Below are 8533 nucleotides of genomic sequence, written 5' to 3'. Positions count from 1 at the left end.
TGCATCTTTAGATGGCATTTTTTCTTTCTTCTTTTTTTATTTATTTATTCTTATTTATTCAGTCATTTAATAATTGTATTTGATTTGCTAATCCTATTTATTATAACTTCATTTTCTTCACCTGTTCCTTTACCCATCCCGCCCTCGGTCTCCTGGCAGGGAGACAGGCAGGGCAGGGCGGCCCCGTGCCAGCTCCCACGGTCCTGGCCAGCTCCACTGGCAGCTACAGGGGACCCTCCCCTATCCAGGCGGGGGCGGGGCGGGCCACCTGAGGGCGGAGGGCTGTCCTTCCTCAGGTTTTTTTCTCTGCGGGGACTGCAGTCGGTGCCGGTGCCGGAGCAGGGGTGCGGCCGGGGTCTCTGCACTGGGGAAGGGCAGGCTAGCCGGCTCCCCTGCCTTCTCAGGGACAAGAGAAACCCCTCAGCCCACCCCTGTCTCTACACCTACTCTATAGCATCAGAGGACGTGGGGCTGGGACCCTCAACCTCCTTTTCTCCTGCGTGGGGAGTTCTGGGGTTCTGCGTGTGTGGGAGAAGTTTTATAATTGCTTCCAAACAGCTGGCTTTAAAAAACATAGAGACGCTCGTTTTGGCTCCCGGTTTGTGTGTGAGAGCAGAGTGGGGGCGGCATAGCGACCGGCTGCGGGGAGGGGCAGCGGGGCACCTCACCCTGGCGGGGAGTGGCCTGCCGGCCAGCAGACACTGTGGCGACAGCGACAGGTGAACTCGCCAGGCTGGCTGCCCCCCCCGCTCCCCCACCCTGGCTTCCCCACAGGCGCAGTTGCAGGAGGGAGGGGGTGGCCCTCTCTTCGGGATGCCCAGATTGCCACAAAGGCCACATGTGAGCATCGGATTGCACGGATGTGAAGCATGTGGAGACAACACGACTGCCTGGCTCCCCTCCCCCCCGCCCCCAGGCGTGGGAAGCCTAGGGAAATAGAATTAACCAGTAAGCTGGGATTAAAGGCTTGGAGCATCTTAGGGTCCAGCTGAGTGCGCTGGGCGCAGGCATCGTACGACTGGTGTGCGGGATGACCAGTGCTTAAATGGACACAGACTTTCAGGGCCTGCGTGAAATGGAGAGGGGGAAGGGGCACCCTGGTGTGGGGCTAGATGGCAGATGTGGCATTGGCTAGGGAGGAGGGACAGTAGGGAAGACAGACGAAGGGAGAGCGGGGGAGGATGGGGTCCAGGAAAGCTGGCTGGGCGGGGACAGGGGGGAACACCTCAGGATATGCTCAGCACCCGCATGATGTTGGTATAGCCAGAACCAGGTCGCCAGCCTGTCACCACAATCACCAGGTCCCCAACGCGGAGGAAGCCACGGAGCTTTCCTGGGGTGGGGGGGAAGACGACAGTCAGCCACTGAGGGACCCAGGCCAGCCCTACAGTGAGGACCAGCCACCACCCTCTACCTCCTCAAGGCCACCCTGTAGGGAATGAGGGGCCTGGGGCAAACCACAGTGTGTGCCACAGATGGCACCACAGGGACTCTGACCACTGCAGCCTAGGAGAGCTGCAGGTGTGCCCGTGGGTGGCATGGGGCGCGTTGCTAAGCAGCAAGTCTGTCCCCCTGGGTCGCTATGCTGACAGGAAGAGGTGGGGTACGATCACAGCCAGTCTTAAACTAGATTTATGTTCCAGGTGTGGGAGACTGGGTTCCCCTTTCTCTTTTCACCCCCCGCTCTTCACGTCCTGCCAGGCTGCAGCCGCCTGGTGCAGGCAGCAGCTGGGCTGATTTCTGGGACGGCCCTGCCCTCTCTCTGGCCACCCTCCTCCCTCAGCATGTCCCACAGAGGCCAATCCATCTCCGAGTCCTAGTGAGCCTCACGGAGAAAATGGGACCAGAGCAGAGAGGCGAGGCCCTTTGGGAGGGGGTTGGGGCTCATGATGCAACCCAGGGCCGGCCGGGGAGGATGCCGAGGTGGCTCACCACTTTCGATGCCAAACTGGACCCGGCGGTCCACATCGTCTGCCCAGATGGCCTCTGGAGGTTCACGGTAGAGCAAGGGGAAGACCCCTCGGCACAGGTGGGCCTGGCGGGCAGCCTGGGCGGAGCGGGTGACAGCAATGACGGCTGCTCGAGGTCGGTACCGAGACAGGAGCTGGGCAGAGCTGAATGAGGCGGAGAAGGAAAAGACCCAGGAAACCAGAGTTTGGGTTCTGGTTCCAGGCGTCACCAACAAGCTGTGTGACCCAAGCTGGGTAAGTCATCATATTTCTCTGGGCCTTGGTTTTTCTCACCTGTAAGGTGGGTACAAGAATGACTGCCCTTCTTACCACACGAGGACGATATGAGATAATAAGGGACACATGAAACGAGACAGTGATGAAAACCCTCTTTGAGAAACATAAAACCCCTCTGAAGAGGTACCGCTATACAGGACGCCACTTACAAGTGTCCCTGGCCAGCCCATGAGGGGACGGAGCCTGGGCGACATCCCGAGGTGTCATTTCAGAGCAAAGACTTGAACTCAGACCTCTGGGCCCTTGTGCAAGCCCTTGGCAGAGGGAGGCTCCGTGGGCTGACTGCAGAGGGCTTCCTTGCCCCTGGGCCCCTGCCCCAGGGATGGCACCCCCCATGGCCCCTGTCGCGGTTCTTGGCTAGCCCCAGGGTCCGCCTCTCCTGGTCTCACAGCTACCTGTCCTCTCGCCCCAGAACGATACTCTTCATCTCCGATGACAAGACAAAACCCAGGCCTGTGGCCTGTCCCAGCCTGCCCTGGCCCAAAGGCCTGTCTTGGTGTCACCGGGGCCCCCTCACCGGCCAGTGGTGGTCAGCACGACGATGGCGGCAGCACAGCACTTGAAGGCAGCCTCCACGGCGCCGATGGCGGTGACTTCAGTGGGGTCGCGGCTCAGGGGAGCAGCCCGGCGCAGCTCCTCAAACAGCTGCCGGTGGTACACTGCGGCCTCCGCCTCCCGCGCGATCTGCGGGCGCCAGAGGTCAGGCTGGGCCGGGGGCGGGGCCTGGCGGGGGCGGGCTGTCCCGCCTCTCTGCCCCGCATCCCAAGCCCCTACCGCGTGCTGCATCATCACGGCCTCCACCGGGAAGCTGCCCTTGGCGGTCTCGCCCGACAGCATGATGCAGTCCGCCCCGTCCAGCACGGCGTTGGCCACGTCGCTCGTCTCTGCCCTCGTCGGCCGGGGCTTAGTGATCATGCTCTCCAGCATCTGGGGGACATCTGGATGTCACATTCCGATCAGGGACCCTGCCCAAGCTACTTCTCTGGCATCCACGCGCTCAGAGTGCCCTGAAAACCAGGGTCACTGTCACAAACTGTGTGACCCGGGTAGTTCAGTCTCTTCGTCTGAAAATGGGGGTCACAGTAGCTCTTCCTAACGTCATTGTTTGAGGATCCGACACTGGACAGTGAAACGTGCTATAGACTAAGTGTAGGTATTCACCCTCCTGCGTCCCCAAACCCACAGAGTGCCCGGGGCCCTCTCCAGGCTCACTCCAGACCTGTGTGGCACAGACAACCGGCTTGCCCGCCAGGTTGCAACGCCCGATCATCATCTTCTGAGCCAGGAAAACCTTCTCGGCCGGGATCTCTATGCCCAGGTCGCCCCGTGCCACCATGATGCCGTCGCTCACCTCCAGGATTTCATCGAACCTGGGCGGTTGGGGAGTCAGGGCTGGGGAGGGGCCAGGAGATGCCAGGGAGAGGGGACGGGAGAACAGGAGGGGTGACGGGGCTGGTTGGGGACAAAGGCCAAGCCTCACTTCTTCACGCCTTCGTGGTTCTCGATTTTGCTAATGATCTTGATGGCTTGTCCTTCCGGCCCCAGAGCAGCGCGGACTGCGACCACGTCGCTGGCTTTCCGCACAAAGGAGGCAAAGACGATGTCCACGCCATGCTCTACCCCGAAGCGCAGGTCCTGGACGTCTTGCTCCGACAGCCCGGGCAGGTCCACCTGGGCGCCAGGCAAGTTCACGCCCTTCCGGTTGCCCAGCATGCCGCCATTCTTAACCTCGGTTTCCAGCCCCTCTGGGCCTGCGGACATGGACAGAGCAAGCCTAGGTCAGGGGCGAAGCCAGAGGCAGAGTCACGGCCGAGGGAACAGGGCCTTGGACCGCCAAGAGATCAGGATCCACGTCCGCGCGGTTTCTCCTCCCCGGGTCTGGGCCCCGCACCGCACGGGCACGGGCGGACGCCTGTGGAAGAAACGACTCCCCGCCGAGGCCAGCTGGGCCCGGGAGTGTGGGTGTCGGGGGCTCCCGGGACGGGCGGGGAAGGACGCCGGCCGGGAGAGGGGCGCTGGGTCTAAGGGCGAACGCGGGAGCCGGGAGGGGGCGCGCAGCTCCGCGCGCGGCGGGGCCGGAGGCGCGTCCGCACCGATTTTCTTGACCGCCAGGGAGATGAGCCCGTCGTCGATGTAGATGTGGCCGCCCACCGGCACGACCCGGACGATGTTGGGGTAGTCCACCCACACGGTGCCCGCGTCCCCCCGCGTCCGGAACGCGGGGTCCACGGTCACCAGCACCTGGGAGCCCTTCACCAGCTCCACTTCCGCCTCGGGGCCCTGGGGGCGGAGCCACGAGTCAGCGCTCGGCCCCGCCCACGCTCCGCCCCCAGGCTGTCGCTCCGCACCCCAGTCTCGCGTGCGCTCCCCCCGCAGTCCCCCGGGCACCGCTCCGCCCCCCGGGCCACTGATTCCCGCCCTGCCGCCCCCTGCTGGACCCCCGCGACCCCGCACGGCCCGGCCGGCCTTACCCCGCGCAAGACGCCAGTGCGAATCTCCGGTCCTTTGGTGTCCAGAGCGATGGCCACGGGTCGGTAGCCGAGCGGGGAAGCTGCAAAGCTCTCCACCGCCTCCCGGATGTTGGCGATGGACTCGGCGTGGTACTGGGGACGGAACCGAGCCGGGGTTTCAGGGGAAGGCGGCTCGGACCCCGGGCATCCTCCAGCCCCGCGGCCCCCGCGGCCCCTCGGCGAACCTCGTGCGAGCCGTGCGAGAAGTTGAGTCGCGCAATGTTCATCCCGGCCTTGATCATCTCCTTGAGGCGCTCCACGGAGCGCGACGCTGGCCCTGGAACCAGAGACCCCGCTCAGACGCCTTTCTCTCCAAACCGGAGAGTCAACCAAGTCCCGCACCGGCTTCGGAGACGCCCACCCCGCAGAGGTCCTGGTACCTGGCCTTGTCCCCAGCGCAGTCCCTGCTCATGGCTTAGGAACAATGTTCCCCTCTGCGCCAACGCCTGCCTCCCTGGGGCTTGGAGGGGCTTCGGCGGCGATGTCACTGCTGCATGTAGGGGTAACCTCAGCAAGTTACGGGGTACGGCAAGGGACCGGGCCCAGGTGAGGGCGGTTGGGGTCAAGGGCTGTAGGGCCCATAGGCCTCATCCTGACTGAGGAGAGCAGAGTCCTTCCATTCCGGGCTGTGCGGTCAGCGACCGGTCAGCGGTCAGCTGTGGAACTGAGAGCCAGCTGGCCAAGCTCTGCCGCCTCTAGGAAAGCCCGCCCACCTGCCCAAGGACTGAGCTCCAGCCACTCTCTCCGGCCCTCTGTGTCGTCGGTGTCTTCCTTTCTGTGGGATCGCTCGTACCCGCATGTAAGCCTGCCTTAGCTCCTTCATCGTAAAAAGTTCTCCTAATCCCAGTTCTGTTTCTTTGCAGCAAAACTCTCTGTAAGAGTGCACTTGCTGTCTCCAGTCCCACCGCATTCTCCCTCGGGGGTCTCCAGCCAGGGGGTGGCCCCCAGCTCCCTACTGCATCTGCTCTCATCAAGGTCACCAAGAATCAATGAGTTCTTGCTAAATCTAGAGGCCAGCGCTCGGCCCCCATGTCAGCTGGCCCATCGGCAGCACCGCACACGTGTCCTTGACGTCCCTTCTTGGCTCCCAGGATACCGCTGGGACTTGGCCCAGTGCTCTCCCTGGCTCTCCGTAACCTCTCTTGCTCCTCCCTCCCCGTAACATGGCACGCCCCGTTCTCTTCTGTCATGTCGCCTTCACTCCCGTGGTGGTGTCAGCCTCACGGCTTTAAATGCCACCTATATGCCGACAATTTATATCGCCAATCTTGTATCCCAAATGTATATCTCCAGTGCAGACCTCTGTCCTGAATCCAGAGCGCGTGTGTCTGATTGTCCACTCCGCGTGGCACATGTACGTCTCAGATGCATCTCACGCTCAGCTTGCCCCAAACTGATCTCCCTGAAACCTCCGCCCGTCTCTCTCGCTCAGTTGATAATGCGCCCTTCCAGGGCCTCACGCCAAAGCCTTGGAGCCGCCCTCGACGACTTGTCCCCCTCACCCCACCCCACATCCAACCCACCGGGAAACCTGTCAACTCTGCCTTCCAGATCCATTCGGACAGAACCTGATCACTTCCCCAGCCGCCACCCCCCTCCATTTGCCACCACTTGGTCTGAGCCAGAAACACTGGCTGCGGCTCCATGAATTTGCCCCCACCCCCACCTCCACTCGATTTTCCACCCAGCAGCCAGGGCGGTGCCACTGAAACCGTGTCACTCCCCTGCTCAGGACTCTGCAGCAGTGTCCCACTTAACTCGGAGGAAGAGGCAACTCAAACTCCAAAAACGGCCTGCGAAGCCCTCTGTGAGCTCCCCCTCCCCCACCTCTTCTCCGCCGCTGGGCCGCGTGGTGGTTTCCAGCCACCCCACCCTCCCTGACCTGGGGCCTTCGCGCTGACTGCCGCCTCTGCCTGGAACTCTCTTCCCCAGACATCTGTGGGGCTCGTTCTCGTCTTCGAGTGTCCGCTCAGGTCTCAGATTCTCGGTAATGTCGGACCCTCCACCTGGGACTGCGACCTGCCTCCCGCGTGGCGCCTGGCGTCCTTCCCCACGCTCTGTGCTGCTTCTGTCCCTCCTAGTGCTCACCCCTCTCTGACATGCTAAGCAAATGATCGTGTTATTATTTATCGTCCCACCCGGCTAGGTCGGCAGCTCCTCAGGGGTAGGGATCTCTGTCTGCTTATTTCACTGCTCTGCTCCCAGGGCCCAAAACCTTATCTACCACAAGCGCTCAGCAGACGTTTGCTGAATGCATGACTCTGTCAAACGCAGAGAAGTCCCAAAGGATGAGGAAGAGCCCCGAGAAACGCCCGAGAGGCCCCGTGACGCTGCGGGGACGGCCGGCGCTTGCCGATGGTGGCGATGATGCTGGTGCTGCGTGCGGCCACAGGCTCCGAGTCGATGTCCAGCAGGCAGAGGTGCTCCAGGAAGGTGTCCGCCATTGCGGCCGGCAGCTGCTGCTGCTGGAAGAAGGCAGTGCCCAGCTCCTGGGTCAGCTGGGCCGCGCTGGCCCGTCGCAGGTAGCCCGCTGGCCCTGCAGGACAAGGGGGCTGCGTGGACGCCGGCCCCTCCCCCCACCTCCACCTCGCACAGCAGCGCGCCCTCCAGCCCTCCCCTCAGCACCCCGGCTTCTGCCGAGCCCGCCCTCCGGGCTGGGCGTTGCGTGCACATCATCTCACGGAGTGCTGCTAGATGCTCTACGGCCGCCCCGTTGTACAGACGGGGAAACGGAGGCCGGGAAAGCAAATAGACTGCCCGGTACCGTGCGGCTTCTAAGTGAGAGAGCTGGGATCCACGCCCGGGTCTGACCAACTCTAGGCTCAAGCTCTTGACCATTCCGCTACCCGACCCCTCACAACCCCTGACCCCGCACCCTTCGGCCGCTGACCTCCCTCAGCCTCAGCCCCTCCATACCCGGTCCACAGTGGCCCCTGGTTATCCAGGAAGCTCCCAGTTCCCCTTCCTCAGTGTCCCCTTCCTCCCTCCTAGTTGCTGGCTTCTCCATCCCTCCTTCTGATCCTCCCCCCCCCCCCCTGCCCTCTGCTACTTACTTCCAGGTCCTGGGATCCCTGGAGCTGAACCAGCCCAGAGCAGCCACCCCGCATACTCTGCATGCCACTGAAGCCACTGCACGCCTGCCTGTCTCCGGCAGTCTGCTCCGCGCTGTCAGCCTGTCAGAGGCATGAGGCCCGGCTGGGCTGCTACTGGTTAAAGTGTCACCAGTGTCTCCCCTGTCACTGGAAGCCCATGCACTGGGGGCAGAGTCCAGGAACCACCACGGGAGTGCCCTGTGGCTCCCAAGCAACAGGTTCCCCTCTGCCCTGCTCACAGGGGCTGGGAGGAGAGGCCCAGACCAGAGTCCATACTGCGTCCATACAGGGGAGCCCCCGGTGGACACGACGCCCCAGCCCTCCTGGCCGGCAGCAGACACGCATCTTCTGCACCCTTCACCCCGCTGCTGAATTGCACCCTCGTCTCCCCCTCTCCTCCCCGGCTTCTGTTGACCTTTCTTACCGCCCGGAGCCCCAATCAGGAAGGACTTTGCCAAGTCCCTAGAGATCCATGACAAAAGCTGCGGGGGTTGTGTCTTCTCGTTCTCCTGGGTCGACATGCTTCTCGTCCTCCTGGGGCTGCCGGCTTGGGGAGAGAGGGGCGAGGGTGACGAAACTGCTAGTCTTATCGAGGGGAGACAGAGAGAAGAAAAGGGACACACCCAGCAGGCCGCCCCGTCCCCACACAGAGCCCCTCCCCGCGCCCTGCTGCCTCCCCCCCCCG

General features: G+C 63.0%; 1 protein-coding gene across 3 annotated transcripts in view; it reads right to left on the bottom strand.

Moving 5' to 3' along the window:
* Positions 1 to 78: 78 nt before the first annotated feature.
* The window catches only part of PKLR (pyruvate kinase L/R), a 9889-nt gene continuing 1434 nt past the window's right edge, over positions 79 to 8533 (bottom strand). The window contains exons 2-12 of one of the 3 annotated variants that reach the window (XM_039849625.1): positions 8273 to 8395; positions 7110 to 7292; positions 4942 to 5033; positions 4718 to 4849; positions 4340 to 4526; positions 3727 to 3997; positions 3466 to 3616; positions 3021 to 3173; positions 2764 to 2930; positions 1933 to 2114; positions 79 to 1333 (exon numbers count right to left, since the gene is read on the bottom strand). In XM_039849625.1, the coding sequence (XP_039705559.1) occupies positions 1227 to 1333; positions 1933 to 2114; positions 2764 to 2930; positions 3021 to 3173; positions 3466 to 3616; positions 3727 to 3997; positions 4340 to 4526; positions 4718 to 4849; positions 4942 to 5033; positions 7110 to 7292; positions 8273 to 8369 (1722 nt within the window). In that variant the 5' untranslated portion in view covers positions 8370 to 8395 and the 3' untranslated portion in view covers positions 79 to 1226. Of the gene's footprint in view, positions 1334 to 1932; positions 2115 to 2763; positions 2931 to 3020; positions 3174 to 3465; positions 3617 to 3726; positions 3998 to 4339; positions 4527 to 4717; positions 4850 to 4941; positions 5034 to 5136; positions 5401 to 7109; positions 7293 to 7865; positions 8012 to 8272; positions 8396 to 8533 lie in introns of those variants that run through there. The other 2 variants (XM_039849626.1, XM_039849627.1) reach the window with 2 other exon arrangements.

Source organism: Pteropus medius, unplaced genomic scaffold (genome assembly GCF_902729225.1).
Source record: "Pteropus medius unplaced genomic scaffold, Ma_sr-lr_union100, whole genome shotgun sequence".
Classification (NCBI taxonomy): Eukaryota; Metazoa; Chordata; class Mammalia; order Chiroptera; family Pteropodidae; genus Pteropus; species Pteropus medius.
Note: the sequence above shows the minus strand (reverse complement) of the source record. Positions and strands in the feature narration are given on the sequence as shown.